This window comes from Syngnathoides biaculeatus, chromosome 16 (assembly GCF_019802595.1).
Source record: "Syngnathoides biaculeatus isolate LvHL_M chromosome 16, ASM1980259v1, whole genome shotgun sequence".
Lineage (NCBI taxonomy): Eukaryota > Metazoa > Chordata > Actinopteri > Syngnathiformes > Syngnathidae > Syngnathoides > Syngnathoides biaculeatus.
In genome coordinates this window covers 8,166,325-8,181,423 of record NC_084655.1, presented here as the reverse complement: position 1 = coordinate 8,181,423, position 15,099 = coordinate 8,166,325, and the positions used below count along the sequence as shown (strand labels likewise).

The 15,099-nt window shown below is 41.7% G+C and overlaps 1 protein-coding gene across 4 annotated transcripts; it reads right to left on the bottom strand.

Moving 5' to 3' along the window:
• Positions 1-823: 823 nt before the first annotated feature.
• On the bottom strand, positions 824-13,958 carry LOC133514451 (dehydrogenase/reductase SDR family member 7C-B-like). 4 transcript variants are annotated; one of them, XM_061846164.1, is made up of 11 exons: positions 13,904-13,958; positions 13,310-13,379; positions 11,792-11,969; positions 11,526-11,638; positions 6,425-6,635; positions 6,263-6,355; positions 4,415-4,561; positions 3,192-3,390; positions 2,497-2,627; positions 1,546-1,664; positions 824-1,399 (listed from the first exon to the last, which is right to left on the bottom strand). In XM_061846164.1, exons 2-11 carry the CDS (start codon positions 13,343-13,345, stop codon positions 1,283-1,285), a joined length of 1,344 nt encoding a protein of 447 aa, XP_061702148.1. In that variant the 5' UTR covers positions 13,346-13,379; positions 13,904-13,958; the 3' UTR covers positions 824-1,282. The 4 variants fall into 4 exon arrangements, with proteins under 4 accessions (XP_061702148.1, XP_061702150.1, XP_061702149.1 ...); XM_061846166.1 differs by lacking the exon at positions 13,310-13,379 and having other exon boundaries at positions 13,904-13,952; XM_061846165.1 differs by lacking the exon at positions 13,904-13,958 and having other exon boundaries at positions 13,310-13,390.
• Between the last annotated feature and the right edge of the window lie 1,141 nt (positions 13,959-15,099).

Below are 15,099 nucleotides of genomic sequence, written 5' to 3'. Positions count from 1 at the left end.
GTGACGTCCTGTGTATGCTATGCTAGCAAGCATGACTATGGTTTGATAACATAATTGTTTGAAGGAGAATATGCTTAAATGGATATTTTCTTTATGGCTTATGTCTTCAGGCAAAAGTGAAATTCATGTAATATATATTTCCAAATGATAGATGTAAACATGAACAGAGATTTAATATTTTATATCATCATATTTGGTGCCTCTGTGGTGATGTTTTATGTAAAACAAAAAAAAAAAAAAGACATTTAAAGTTCCAAAAGTTGTTTTGTCACAGTCACCATTCACCCGAGCCAGGAAGAAGTGCTTAGAACGTTTGTTTGCCATATACCAAAGTAGGTTGCACATAAACCGTATTTAGTTAAATCTGTTTTCAATAATCATTTATGTAGAAGTACCTTTTTTTTTGTTTTTTGCAAAAGAAATCCATATGTATCGCAAAGCAGTGCACAAGTCTTAGCATTAGCATTTAGCAGGTAAGTCTGACTACGCACCAAATACTAAAAAAGCCATACATCTGTTGTTGTAGTTACTGTATTTTGTCCAAACAAAATTGAGTCTTGAGGGAAAAAAAGCTTTTTATTCATAATATTTAGAGAACAACATTATATAATGAATGAAATTAGCTCCATAATGATACTCCAATAAGTGAAGAACTAATGTAAAGGTAAATCCCGCAAGTGCAGATTTCTTTTGATCTGGCAACCTGGAGTTGGGATCTGATTGGATGAAAGCTCAAACCTATGAAAATTACCTTAGTTAATTATTTCCAGATGTAATATGAAAAACAGATACTGTAGATAAAATAAATAATGCTGTACAATAATAATGCACACCAAATTTATTTATTTATGTATTTATTTAAAAATATGTAAAAACAGGTCACAGATGGCGTAGTGGTACACATGCCTGACTTTGGTGCGGGAAGCGTGGGATAGATTCCTGCTCAGTGATTGTTTTGATATCTGCCCTGCAACTGATGGGTGACCAGTTCAGGGTGTGGTGCATTCAGGGTACTTTTCGCCCAAAATTAGTTGAGATAGGCTCAGGTACTCCCGCGATCCTTGTGAGGATAAATGGCTTGGATGGAAATATATAACAAGACTTCTAGGGATTTGTGGAAACTTGTACATACAAGAGAAACATTGTCAAAAGGCACTGAAGAATCTACTGTGGTATAATAGATAACTTTATGCGTACTAATTTTCCTCATATATTAATGTATTCAAATAAAACTTTAATTTTATTGTTATATGTCTCAGCTCGGCCCCAGTTTTCCACCGCTTCATCTGATTTGAAAAGCTTTATAATCGTGGTGAGGGTGTTCCTCCATGTACTTCCTGATGTACCAACAAGACACACGAGCCTTGAGCTTCTCCTCCAGCACAAAGTCAATGGCGGCCTGTCAACAAAAACAAGATACAAGTATTTTACTTCACGTCTATATATATATATATATATATATATATATATATATATATATATATATATATATCGTTCGCTGTCATTTGAATGGGAGAACACAGCTAGTGAGTGTTGTTGCGTGACCTTTGACAGGAGTGCGGCCACACCTTGACCCCTACAAGCCTCTGGTACAAAGGTGGAAACAAGATCCACCTCGTCGGCTGCCGTGAATCGGTAGTTGAGTACCGCAGTCTCGTTGACTCCTGTGGTCAAAGTACACATTGAGACAGCAAAAGAGCAAGAACTGTACAACTTCTTTGAATAAATACTGAAAGTTTTCTTTGGAAATGTTAACATTGAGCAGACAGGAGATACTGAATCTACAGTCAAACGATTAGGTCTTCTTATCAAAAGAGACAATTACTAAAAAACTAAACCCTCTTCATGAAAAGAGCTTTTTTTCCCCTTCCAAGCACTGCTATGTCTCTCGTCACAGGAGAAGTTTTGGTTAATCAAATCCATGTTGAACTATTCAATACAATTTTTTTCGTTTGTTTGTTTAGTTCAATACTAAAACTAATTCCCATCTGACAACACTATTGATTTGTTCAATGGCACTTTGGATCAGTTTTTAAGTGCAATCTTGTCGATGGTAGTTAAACCCTTACCCAATCTTAATTCATTCAATGTCAGCCCTCTCCTAGTTGACATATCTGAACGCTATTAAGGATAAAACACATAACCAAACCTCTTTATGAAAAGTACTGTTTTCCAAGGACGCACTGCCACGTCTCTCGTCATCAGACATAGGCTTATTCAGGCAAATACATTTTAAAATCATAAACTGAGATGAGTAAAACCTATGCCGAACAATAAAAAATATAACAAAAAATGAGCTTTGTAAAAATAATCTAATTTGACTCGTCTGTATTTGTTTCAGACAAGGGCAGGTGAAATCGGTGATTTCTGTGCTAAAAAAAATTGGACGTGTCCGCACGCAAGTCCTCAAGTAAGCCGCTGCCGGACGCCGGGCTTGCGTGGATGGCCTAACCATACAACGGAGCTTCAAACCCGGCATCAGCGCTTCAAGCTTACCGGTCCCGCTGGTCCTAGAAACGGTGAAGCGTCGGTTCTGTCGGTCGTGTTCCACCGGCAGCCAGTAGCGAGAACTCAGCATGTAAGCCATCTGATCGGACTTCGCCCTCACAGACATTATTTCACGAAACCTGGATAATATTTTAAGGGACATTTTTGTCGGAGAAAAATCAGACCAGAGGCAGAAATAGACGTGTAGTTTTCGAGTCGCCATTAGATGACGCCAAACGATAGCTAGCCGACGTACAATACACTATTACACTAAACACTGACCAGAGTTTCTCACAAATGCTTTATTTACTCGATATTTTCGGTGAAACTTCATCCAGGAAAGCAATGGACCTACCGCCATTCAGTATCAGGGCACAAGTCAAAAGCATTTTCTTTCACATTCTAACCTATGAACAATTAATAGTCTTCAATAAAGCTAACATGCACACTAACATGCATTTGGAATGTGACAGGGGAAACTCACTTGTGTACTGGGACAACATGCAAACTCCATAAGGGGAAAAAAACCCTAACCTCAGAAATATGCTAACAGTCAGGCTAGTGTGCAAAAATAACTTTATTTTAAATTAAAACTGTGAACACAGATGATACTAACAAAACAATGTTCTGCTTTTTAATTTAAAATTCAGTTTTCTATTTGAAACTTTTTTTTCCCAAAATAAAGCTGTACAGTACTGTACTACATTTTAGTGTTGGTGGTGTCCTTCACGCCTGCTGCCATGACAGCAAAGAAGACATTGGGGAAAAAGGAGCGTGCATAGAGCGCCACCTTTGGGAGCGAGGACACCATCAGAACTTCCTTCCTCTTGTTGGCCAAAGTCTTTGCCACCTCACTGGCTGCCTCGTGTGGAGAAATCCCAAGCGGCTTCTTTGTGTACAAATCTGTGCAATGAAAGAATACAATTATTATCCATCCATCCATTTTCTTTCCCGCTTATCCTCACAAGGGTCGCCGGGTGTGCTGGAGCCTATCCCACCTGTCAATGGGCAGGAAATGGGGTACACTCTGAACTGGTTGCCAGCCAATCGCAGGGCACAACAATTATTATATGTGTTGTTTTATGTTCCCCACACATTTGTAACACATTTTCCTGAAACACACTTTTTTTTCAGTGCCTGTTCTCACGCTCTCACTGTCATATAACATCATTTTGATGAAAGGAAAAGAAGACTCTCCTCCTAGGTCAATTCTACAACTAAGACTCAAAGCGTGTTTGGGTCAAGCTACTTACTGTTTTTGTCCCTCCCAGGTAAGTTCAAAGGGGAAATCCAGTGCTTTGCATGAAAAGTGTATCCAATAGGTCATGTAAAATGTACCCCATTTTGACTATGTGATGTTAAATCCTCTCTCAGTTAATATTATTTTGAGAAGATTTTTATCGACAGTTATGAATTTTCAGGGGCGCTGCCATTTTCGCTAGTCACATGACCTTCGTGCACGGCTGTGACGTGATCTCAATGACTTGAATGTAGAGCTGCAAGGTAAGGATAGAGATGTCAATGTAGATCTGATGTATGGTGGTTGTATGCCTAAATAAAAAGTGTTACGAGGTTAGTTACTGCAGATTGGAAAAGTTGCGTGTGTTTCTGATGGTGAATTGAACTGGGAGGTCTCAAGATGTCAGCTGCTTAAAACGTAGATATCAGGTCAAAAAGGTTTGGGCACCCGTCTTCTAAACCTTCAAACAACTACTACTTTAACACACATGCAGCAGTAACACATACAAACAGCACACAACAGGGCTCATTTCTTTGTTCAGTGGGAATAAAGACTATTAGAACAGAAATACAGTATGTGGTACTGGTACTATACTGCACTATACTGTACTGTAAATGATTCCTTAAAAATCAGTAATATTGTAGGTTGCTAAACAATGAAGCACATTTACAGCAAGGGAACACTTACATGACAAGAAGGTCATGTCTTTCTGCTTCCCAGACGCGCCTGAGCTGATGAAAGTTAAGTTGATGGTGCTGACGGAGATGCCCGACCCCGCCACTTCTGAACGAAGGCAGTCAAAGAAGGCTTGTATCGCATGCTTGGAGGCAGCGTCTGTGGGGGGCAGGATTGGAGAAGGTGTGTGTGAGTGTGTGTTATTTGGGTGTGTGTGCTCACAACGCAGCAAGATGCTGGCAGAAAGGTGTTTTCACCGTAAATGTACACAGTTAAGATAACTTTATTACATGTGCTCGGCTGCAAGCTAGTCAGCTACCAAGCTCAGGACTGGAGCCAAAGAGCTCACTCGGTCGTGGCAACATGGTTAAAACGTCAGCACGCGCGTACACACTCAAATACACGCACATTTGGCAACGTTAACTGTTTATAAACCATAACCACAGCGGCAAAGGTGATCAATATTCAAGGAGTAGTTGACTTCAGCAAACTAATTTTCAGCATCATTTGATTGACAGGTGAAGTTCTCACATCACAGTCATGCAGCTGGAAGGCCGCCACTATTTTGCATTTTAATTATCCTTGATCCAGATAACCAAATAAAAACTTATTGAGAGTGAAAATCTCAATTCCAAAGTTGAGAGGAAAATGAAAATTATTATACAGTACAAAACATGACAACTTTCAAACAATACATAATTGCATGGCACAATTATCGTCGACTGCAACAGGAAAATACTCACACGATTGGAGGTCTGAGTGCAATTGTGAATCAGTAGCCTTGCTAATGTCTGATGTTCTCCGTTCAGCAGTGTAGCAGGACAGTTGAAGGTCTGATAACATTTGTTTAAGATTTTTGTTTTCAGGACCCAAGATTTCAGCAATGTCCCCGAGGCATTTAAAAAAAATGCCCCTTCACGTTGTATGGCTTTTTAGTCCTTGCAATGTTCCAAGCCAATTGATATCAGCTTTAGTCTCTGGATGCTTCATTATTTTTTTGAAAACTGCATCTGCTTTTCTATCTTATTTTACTAACTTGTTACTGCAAAGTTCAGTTTCTTTTGGAAATTCTAGGTCGATGTTAGTGTGAAGCGAGCTGAAATGAAGATTTGAAGCTGTTAAATGCAGTAAAGACGCTTGACACAAAAGGAAGAGTGGCTTGCTGTTGTGTTCCACAACAAAAATATGACCTCTCCCTCTCTGATAAAAGCATCCTGTGTTCATCCACATATTTTCGTTTAGCTGCATTTTTCCCTTCCATTTTGAGCGCAAAACTGACAAATGATTCTCTCCAAAGATCACCATCTGACCGCTAAACTTCGAGCTATTTTCCTTCAATGTGCATGCCAGTTTTGCAAAAATACCATGTTAACCTTTCCTGCTACAGTCACTTGAGCGTGGTCGGGACATGCCGGGGAGACGTCTTCTCCGGGGCCTAGGTCGTCCTCCTCGGGATTAACTTCCTTCTCTTGTTGCACAGCTGAGCTGGGTGTCAGGAACAATAAAGCTACTCTTCCCCAGTTGCTGTTGCGCTTTTTTTTACTTCTCATCCTCCAGCTGTACACACCTGCCCATTCCTGTCTCACTCACACCTCAACGCACACACCCCCACACACTGAGCTTGTTGTCACAATACCCGTGACAACCGTAATAACTTCATGAAAAGTGCGCACATGCACACATTAAAAAAAAAAAAAACAACGAAACTTCAATAGCTTTTGTGCCTTCGCGAAAGCCGCATGGAAGGGGAGAAGGGCTGCATGTGGCTCGAGAGCCACTCCTGTACTAGTAGATGGACCTTAAACTGGATGTCATGGATTATTAAATAAATGTTCAACCGGCCTTCCACATCTGACTCACATGAGGTGCGAAAGGGCAGAGCCAGTTTTCCCTGAATGCTGTTGACCACCACGAGGTGACCTGAGCGCCTGGACATCATGGAGGGCAGCAGACCTGGAACACACAAACCACAAAATTATCCACACTTTGTGTGCGTGTATGTGTGGGTGTGATATGTGTTACCTTTAGCCAGTGTGACTGGACCAAAGTAATTGTTGTCCATTAGTTTTTTGTCCATCTCCAGGGACAAAATGTGCGCAGGAGCTTTGAGCTTCATGCTGCTGTTGAGGATGAGCACGTCCACGCAGCCATAACTCTCCAGAATCTCCCTTATGGCCTCAGGAAGTGCCTCAGTGTTCCCAAAATCGAGAAGCACTAGCTTGGGAGGGAATGTCTGCAGGCAAACATAGACAGGATAAGATAAAACAAGTTTTACAAATTCCACAATAGGGGATATTGCAAAGGGGTTGGCAAGAGGCTTAGTTCATGGCGTTAACCGCCAGAGATGAAAAGGGGAAAATTAGATACGAGAAAGCCAATAAAGAATATACTAGTAGAGGAATCATAGCTGGATATCAAGGATATTAAAAGAAAACTCAATCATTAAAAAATCCTACATTGTGATTTCAGGATTTTTCTTTTTAGATTATTTCTCTCATAGTGGGCATGCACCTACAATGAAAATTTCAGACCCCTCCATGATTTCTAAGTGGGAGAACTTGCAATATACCAGGGTGTTCAAATACTTATTTTCTTCAAAGTATCTACGTCAGAAGTGAAGCTCTCCACCTAGCTCACCACTCCCAAGCGAGCACTGCCAACATAACAAATGCGTGCTCTCACAGAAGCTCTTCTACATGGAGGCAACCAATCAGAGGAAGGGACAGTCTAAGCCGAATATGGACGAAGCGGGTACAAAACTGGGTCTTTGACCCAGAAGTAGCAGTCAGAGGGGCCTTGTCTGGACACTCAAATGACAAAATCAAGTTGTTCTTTTTGTTTTTTAAGAAAGTGACAGCTTTACACTGACTCCATGTTGCCGAGTAACTCTGGAGGTCTGAAAAAAAGAAATATGGGACCTTTTATAAAGGTCCAAGCATGGGCTAGTATGTGAAACAAAGAAAATATATCTGTATAGCGCATTTCATACACAAGGTAACTCAAAGCACTTTACACAATTAAAAGCATTCAAATACATACAATAAATTTTAAAAAGTACACCTGAAACAGCTTTTAGTGAAAGAAATATCACTGAAAAGTGGAAATACTCTAAAATGCATGAGGAAAAAAACTTTTTAATTTGGATTCAAGAAATTCAAGAAAAAAAAACTTTCTCAACAATCTTGACTATGAGAGGGAGATTAAAAATGCGTCTGTAGCTTGCTAACAGGGAAGTGTCCAGTACTCTTTTTTAGGAGTAGCGTAACAGCAGCTACTTTAAGAGCTTAGGAAACTCACCACGCTGAAGTGAGCAATTCATTATTTGTTGCAAATCAGCTAGCACTGATTTCACAATAGTTTTGAAAAGTCAGATGGTATTGAGTCAAGACAGCTCCTTGATGGTTTCAGCTGCTGAATAGTTTTCTCTACCGTTTTTTGGTCAACTGTATCAAATTGTGACATGGTAATAGAGCTATCCCGGGGTGACTTGAGATGTAGTTTCATTGTATCATTTTGCTGATTTGATCTTCTTCTTCTTTTCCTTTCGGCTTGTCCCGTTAGGGGTCGCCACAGCGTGTCATCTTTTGCCATCTTAGCCTATTTCCCGCATCTTCCTCTCTAACCCCAACTGCCCTCATGTCTTCCCTCACCACATCCATAAACCTTCTCTTTGGTCTTCCTCTCGCTCTGTTGCCTGGGTGCTCCATCCTCAGCACGCTTCTACCAATATACTCACTCTCTCACCTCTGAACATCTCCAAATCATCGAAGTCTGCTCTCTCGAACCTTGTCAGCAAAACATCCAACTTTGGCTGTCCTTCTAATGAGCTCATTTCTAATCCTATCCAATCTGGTCATTCCGAGCGAGAACCTCAACATCTTCATTTCTGCCACCTCCAGTTCTGCTTCCTGTTGTTTCTTCAGTGCCACCCTCTCTAAACCGTACATCATGCCCGGCCTCACCACTGTTTTGTAAACTTTAACCTTCATCCTAGCAGAGACTCTTCTGTCACATAACACACCAGACCCCTTTCGCCAGCTGTTCCAACCTGCTTGGACCCGTTTCTTTACTTCCTTACCACACTCACCATTGCTCTGGATTGTTGACCCTAAATATGTGAAGTCGTCGACCCTCGCTATCTCTTCTCCCTGTACCCTCACTCTTCCCCCTCTACCTTTCTCATTCACACACATATATTCTGTTTACTTCGGCTAATCTTCATTCCTCTCCTTTCCAGTGCATGTCTCCATCTTTCTAATTGTTCCTCTGCATGCTCCCTGCTTTCACTGCATATCACAATATCATCTGCGAACATCATGGTCCAAGGGATTTCCAGTCTAAGCTCATCTGTCAGCCTATCCATTACCACTGCAAACAGGAAGGGGCTCAGAGTCCCACCTCCACGTTAAATTCCTCTGTCACACCTAAGGCACACCTCACCACTGTTCTGCTGCCATCATACATGTCCTGTACTATTTTAATATACTTCTCTGCCACACCATACTTATGCATGCAGTACCACAGTTTCTTTCTTGGTACTCTGTCATAGGCTTTCTCTAGATCCACAAAGACACAATGTAGCTCCTTCTGACCTTCTCTGTACTTTTCCACTAGCATCCTCAAGGCAAATAATGCATCTGTGGTACTCTTTCTAGGCATGAAACCATACTGTTGCTCGCAGATACTTACTTCTGTCCTGAGTCTAGCCTCCACTACTCTTTCCCATAACTTCATTGTGTGGCTCATCAACTTTATTCCTCTATAGTTCCCACAGCTCTGAACATCCCTTTTGTTCTTAAAAATGGGAACTAGAACACTTTTCCTCCATTCTTCAGGTATCTTTTCGTCTGCTAGTATTCTGTTAAATAAGTTGGTCAAAAACTCCACAGCCATCTCTCCAAATTGCTTCCATACCTCTACCGGTATGTCATCAGGACCAACTGCCTTTCCATTTTTCATCCTTTGTAGTGCCTTTCTGACTTTCCCCTTAGTAATCATTTCCACTTCCTGGTCCTTCACTCTTGGCTCCTCAACTCTTCCTTCTCTCTCATTTTCTTCATTCATCAACTTCTCAAAGTATTCTTTCCATCTATTTAGCACACTACTGGCACCAGTCAACACATTTCCATTTCTATCCTTAATCACCCTTATCTGCTGCACATCCTTCCCATCTCTATCCCTCTGTCTGGCCAACTTGTAGGGATTCTTTTCTCCTTCTTTTGTGTCCAACCTGGTGTACATATCTTCATATGCCTCTTGTTTAGCCTTTGCCACCTCTACCTTTGCCCTACGTCGCATCTCGATGTACTCCTTTCGCCTCTCCTCAGTCCTCTCAGTATCCCAGTTCTTCTTCGCTAATCTCTTTCCTTGAATGACTCCCTGTATTTTGGGGTTCCAACACCAAGTCTCCTTCTCCCCTTTCCTACCAAAAGACACACCAAGTATTCTCCTGTCTGTCTCTCTGATTACCTTGGCTGTCGTTGTCCAGTCTTCCGGGAGCTTCTGCTGTCCATCGAGAGCCTGTCTTACCTCTTTCCGAAAGGCCGCACAACATTCTTCCTTTCTCAGCTTCCACCACATGGTTCTCTGCTCTACCTTTGTCTTCTTAATCTTCCTACCCACCACCAGAGTCATCCTACACACTACAATCCTATGCTGTCGAGCTACACTCTCCTCTACCACTACTTTACAGTCAGTAACCTCCTTCAGATTACATCGTCTGCACAAAATATAATCTACCTGCGTGGTTCTACCTCCGCTCTTGTAGGTCACTATATGTTCCTCCCTCTTCTGGAAATAAGTGTTCACTACAGCCATCTCCATCCTTTTTGCAAAGTCCACCACCATCTGCCCTTCAAAGTTCCTTTCATGGATGCCGTACTTACCCATCACTTCTTCATCGCCCCTGTTTCCTTTACCAATATGTCCATTACAATCTGCACCAATCACAACTCTCTCGCTGTCTGGGATGCTTAGAACTACTTCATCTAGTTCCTTCCAGAATTTCTCTTTCAACTCTAGGTCACATCCTACCTGTGGGGCATAGCCGCTAACCACATTATACATAACACCCTCAATTTCAAATTTTAGTCTCATCACTCGATCTGATACTCTTTTCACCTCCAAGACATTCTTAGCCAGCTCTTCCTTTAAAATAACCCCTACTCCATTTCTCTTCCCACCTACTCTATGGTAAAATAATTGAAACCCTGCTCCTAAACATTTCGCCTTACTACCTTTCCACCTGCTCTCTTGGATGCACAGAATATCAACCTTTCTCCTAATCATGTCAACCAACTCCTGAGCTTTTCCTGTCATAGTCCCAACATTCAAAGTCCCAACACTCAGTTGTAGGCTCTGTGCATTCCTCTTTTTCTTCTGACGATGGATCCGGTTTCCTCCTCTTCTTTGTCTTCGACCCACAGTAGCTGAATTTCCACCGACGCCCTGCAGGTTAGCAGTGCCGGGGGCGGGCGTTGTTAACCCGGGCCACGATTCTTTAGATGAACGCTCATATTTGTTTGCTAGTTTTTACGCCGGATGCCCTTCCTGACGCAACCCTCTGCATTTATCCGGGCTTGGGACCGGCCTACAGATTGCACTGGTTTGTGCCCCCATAGGGCTGCATTATTTTGCTGATTTGATCCGATATTTAATTTGACGGATTCTATTTTTTTCACAAAAATAACAGGCAAACGCATTGCATTTATCAGTTGTTTCAATTTCTGGAGTTATCTGATTCAGGGTGGTGTTTGCCCTTTTTCCTCACTCGTACGACAATTCAAAGCATGACTTGAATGACCATGTTTTACCAGTAAAATTTTTTTTTACCACTAGTGCCACTTTTGGCCTACTAGTACAGATCCAATTAAATTGCATTTAGAAATGACGGTGCTGCACTAGTAGCAGTACTCCACCCAACTGGTAGGCATGTTTCATTGCACTAGTGGTCTCATCATCAAGATCGGATCGAAGCCGATCATTGATTTGATTCGATCCATTTCCTAATACCTAGCATGACATCCATGTAGCAATATGATCTTTCTCCTCAGTTGTAAGACAAGTCAGTGCACTAGTACAATTATTTATGTGAACTAGTAGAATGACTGTCTATAAGGTTCACCACGCTCGGGTCGGAGGTGTCCAGTAAGTCGTCCGAAAGCTCCTGGAGTTTCTCCCAGCTTTTTCCACACAGGATCAACCTGGCGCCGCCCTTGTGGAAAATGCCAGAACATTCTTTGGACCAACAGAAGTGGAGAAATACGCCAGGCAAGGGAAAAAAGGAAAAAAAAGTTTTATATCTGAACCTTCAAGTTTCAAGAAAGTCCTAAGTTATTTTGGAGGAAAAAAAATCAAGCAAGCTACTGTAAGTTATGACTTAGTTATTACCATTCCCGAGTGAAGACAAAGCATCGCTGATCACCACAACCTTGTTGCGCATAGAACTTTTGGACAGCAGGCCCAAAACCAAAGAATAAACATACAAGAATCCGGCTGTGAGCACCACAGAGCATGGAACGAGCAGAACCGTGGTGGTCCAAACGGGCTCCATCTCCTTCAAGATCGCCTAAAAAAGAAAAGTGTTGTTTTGAATACATGAAATGTTGCTAGTGACAGCACTGGTTGAGTGGAGGACATGGAGCAGTGGTTCCCAACCTTTACTGAGGAGAAAATCATGCACAGAAACGCAAATAAATTCTATTCCGTCATATTATAATTCATCGCAAAGTACCAAACAAAAACTGTTCCAAAAAGAATACACAGTAGTCTGTTTACTTACGACTTTAGCTTGTTCTGTGGCTATGTTTTTTAATTTCATTTACTGAAAGAAAAAATAAATCACACACACAGTAAACCCTGGGATTCAAACCCCAGTCCTCCGAACTGTGAGGCCAACGCTCTACCCAGCTGCGCCACTGTGATGCCTATAAATAATTAATAAATAATATATATATATTATTAGCTGACACGGTGATCAGGTGGAAAGCGTTGGCCTCACAGTTCTGAGGTCCTAGATTCAACCCTGACCCTCCATGTGTGGATTTTGCATGTTCTGGGTTTCCTCTGGGCACTCTGGTTTCCTCTCACATCACAAGCACATGCAATATTGATTGGACTCTCTAAATTGCCCCTAGGTGTGATTGTGAGTGCGGCTGTTTGTCTCGATGTGCCCTGCGATTGGCTGGCAACCAGTTCAGGGTGTACGGTGCCTCCTGCCCGTTGATAGCTGGGATAGGCTTCAGCACGCCCGTGACCCGTGTGAGGATAAGCGGCTAAGAAAATGGATGGATGGATGTCGTGGTAACTCTGGCCACGTTCAGTTGCATAAAAAGCTAGAATTCAATTGTATGAATGGCAACAGTTTAATTCCACTTCTCCCATCTTGTGGAAGAGAATTGAATTGTTCTGCCTGCCACTATACATCGTTGGCATAAACAGGTGGTGGTTGGGAATCACTGGCATGCACGTCTACTTGCTAACATTGAAGCCGCTTCTGAGCTGACCAGCTCGTCACAACATCACAACGTAAAAGAATAACTCGACATGCTTTCCACAGTGATGTCATGTTTGCGGCAGTGGCGACGGGATGGGCGACATCGTCCACATTGCACACAGAACCAAAACTGCTGCAATCCAGATTTAGAATGCATACATCAGTCACTGAATTAAAAAAAAAAAAAGACAAAATATATAATTGTAAAAACAACATTTGTATAAAAACTGTGTTTAAACACTAAACAGTACTCAAACTTTGGACTGGTGATAAGGCAATATGAGGGCACATATAGAAAACAATTGAACGGTTAAGGGATATTATCATAAGTGAATTGCCATAAAAAATAGCACATTTAGTTCTGTGTGCAGATTGGATAGCCGCAACGGTGAAGGACTCCAAGAGTTTCCTACCCAAATGTTGTCCACCTCAGTTTTATTGGCATCCATTGTTTTTTTACTACTAATTTACACTCCTACACAGCTGGAACACAGACAACATGACAACGTTTTAAGGAAAAAATATATCTTGGACATTATCTTAGATACAAATACGCATGTTTTGTGTTGGTATTTTTGTGGGTATTATGTATATGCTACTCACTCGTTGACTGGCCCACTACTGCCTGTTTGAAAGACTCATACTTTCGTTGAACGTACGTTTGAAATAATGTTCAATCAAACATAAATCTTTTTGGGCCAAACCTGAATAGTTGTTCAATTTTTCACTTCTGGATGAAATAATAGCCACATGGGGAATTTTAACCATTACTTATTACTCTTTTATTTACCAAGAGCCCTTTTTGTCCTTCTTATCAAGTTTTACAATGACCTTGAAACAAAGTCAGCAAAGGCATGAAGAAGAAGCAGAGCAGCTCTTCATCAGCAAACCATAATCTCAACTTTTTGAAAGAACACACACAGAACATACTCATACCTCCTTGTCATCGTGTATGCAATCGTGTGCGCGTGCGTTTGTGTATGAACGCGGAATCGCAATGCGCTCACCTCAGCTCATTCACGACACTCCCGAGATCTGCAGGCCTGCTGCTGCTGCTGCTGTTGCTGCCTCGCTCTTTTAATAGCAGCACAGCTGACACTTTATTTTCACACGTGTTGTCAGTATGTTATGTTTAGAGGGAGCAGTCAGAGCCTACTTTAATGGCTGCCTTCCTTGCCCGGCAATTATAAGCACTTGGAGTGCACACAACATACACAAGTTTTGTAGCTCTTTCCCAAATGGGTATATGTGTAACTTCTGCATTCAGAAAAAGAGGTGGAAGCACTTCCTTCTGGCTCTGGTTAATGTCAGAACCCTATACTAAGAGAGCAGGACGGAACACCACGTAGGATTATTAAATGTCTACAATGTTTAATGTTCAGCACATCAATGTGATGTCCGATGTTCATACTTCATTTGTGGTTATGCCTGTCACATCATATTTGTATCAAAAAAAGTTGCACAAGTATTTGTCTTAAGACACCAGGCATGAAGAAAAGAAAATGTGATTGATGGCCTATTGCACCTCCTGCCTTAGGTATCAGAAACTCAATACAAAAATATATGTAAACAAAACATTAAAAGTCACTTTTACAAAGTCACACAAGTACAAAGTAAATGTTATCAATTCCAAACGGTCTTATTTAGCGAACCAATTACAATATCTTATCAATGAGGAATGAGATTCTTGGCGAGAATTGGAACAAATAGATTGCAAGAACATTAAACTCCCCAAAATGCCATTTATTTCCACTTATCTTAAATGCCACAAATGCTGTGAGAATCCAATAATCGCATCCACTTTAACGACTTGGTGGGAGGCGGTCCCCTGCCGACAGGAGGAGTCTTGGGCGACCACCACCTGGTGGTTGGTTGTCGGGCCGCCTCGGAGGAGCCAGCGGACCACAATGGGTCCCTCGATGTGAGACGTGTCCTGTCTGCAGGGTTGCAGACCCCTGGTCCGGTTGTATCCTCGATTAATTGGGTGGAGTCCTTAGCCTCAGTTACAATTAGGACATTTCTGTCAGTCCTTTTGTATGCAAAACAGTGTGTATTCACATTCAGGTGAAGCCCTGGGATTCTTTTACTGGATGTGGGACTACTCACTTACTGGAACAAATAAAACATGGATACGGGAAGTATACATTTCAGTTATATTGCCGGGTTCACGATGCTTGTCTTGCATGTTTCTTCTCCTGGTCTT

Excerpts from the sequence above, each read along its gene's own strand:
- LOC133514451 (XM_061846164.1), bottom strand. The coding sequence starts at position 13,345 with ATGGATGCCAATAAAACTGAGGTGGACAACATTTGG. Across the intron at positions 4,562-6,262 it reads TCTGCCCTTTCGCACCTCAT|ACGCTGCCTCCAAGCATGCG; the intron begins GTGAGTCAGATG and ends TGCCCCCCACAG. Across the intron at positions 1,400-1,545 it reads TGGCCGCACTCCTGTCAAAG|GCCGCCATTGACTTTGTGCT; the intron begins GTCACGCAACAA and ends TTTTGTTGACAG.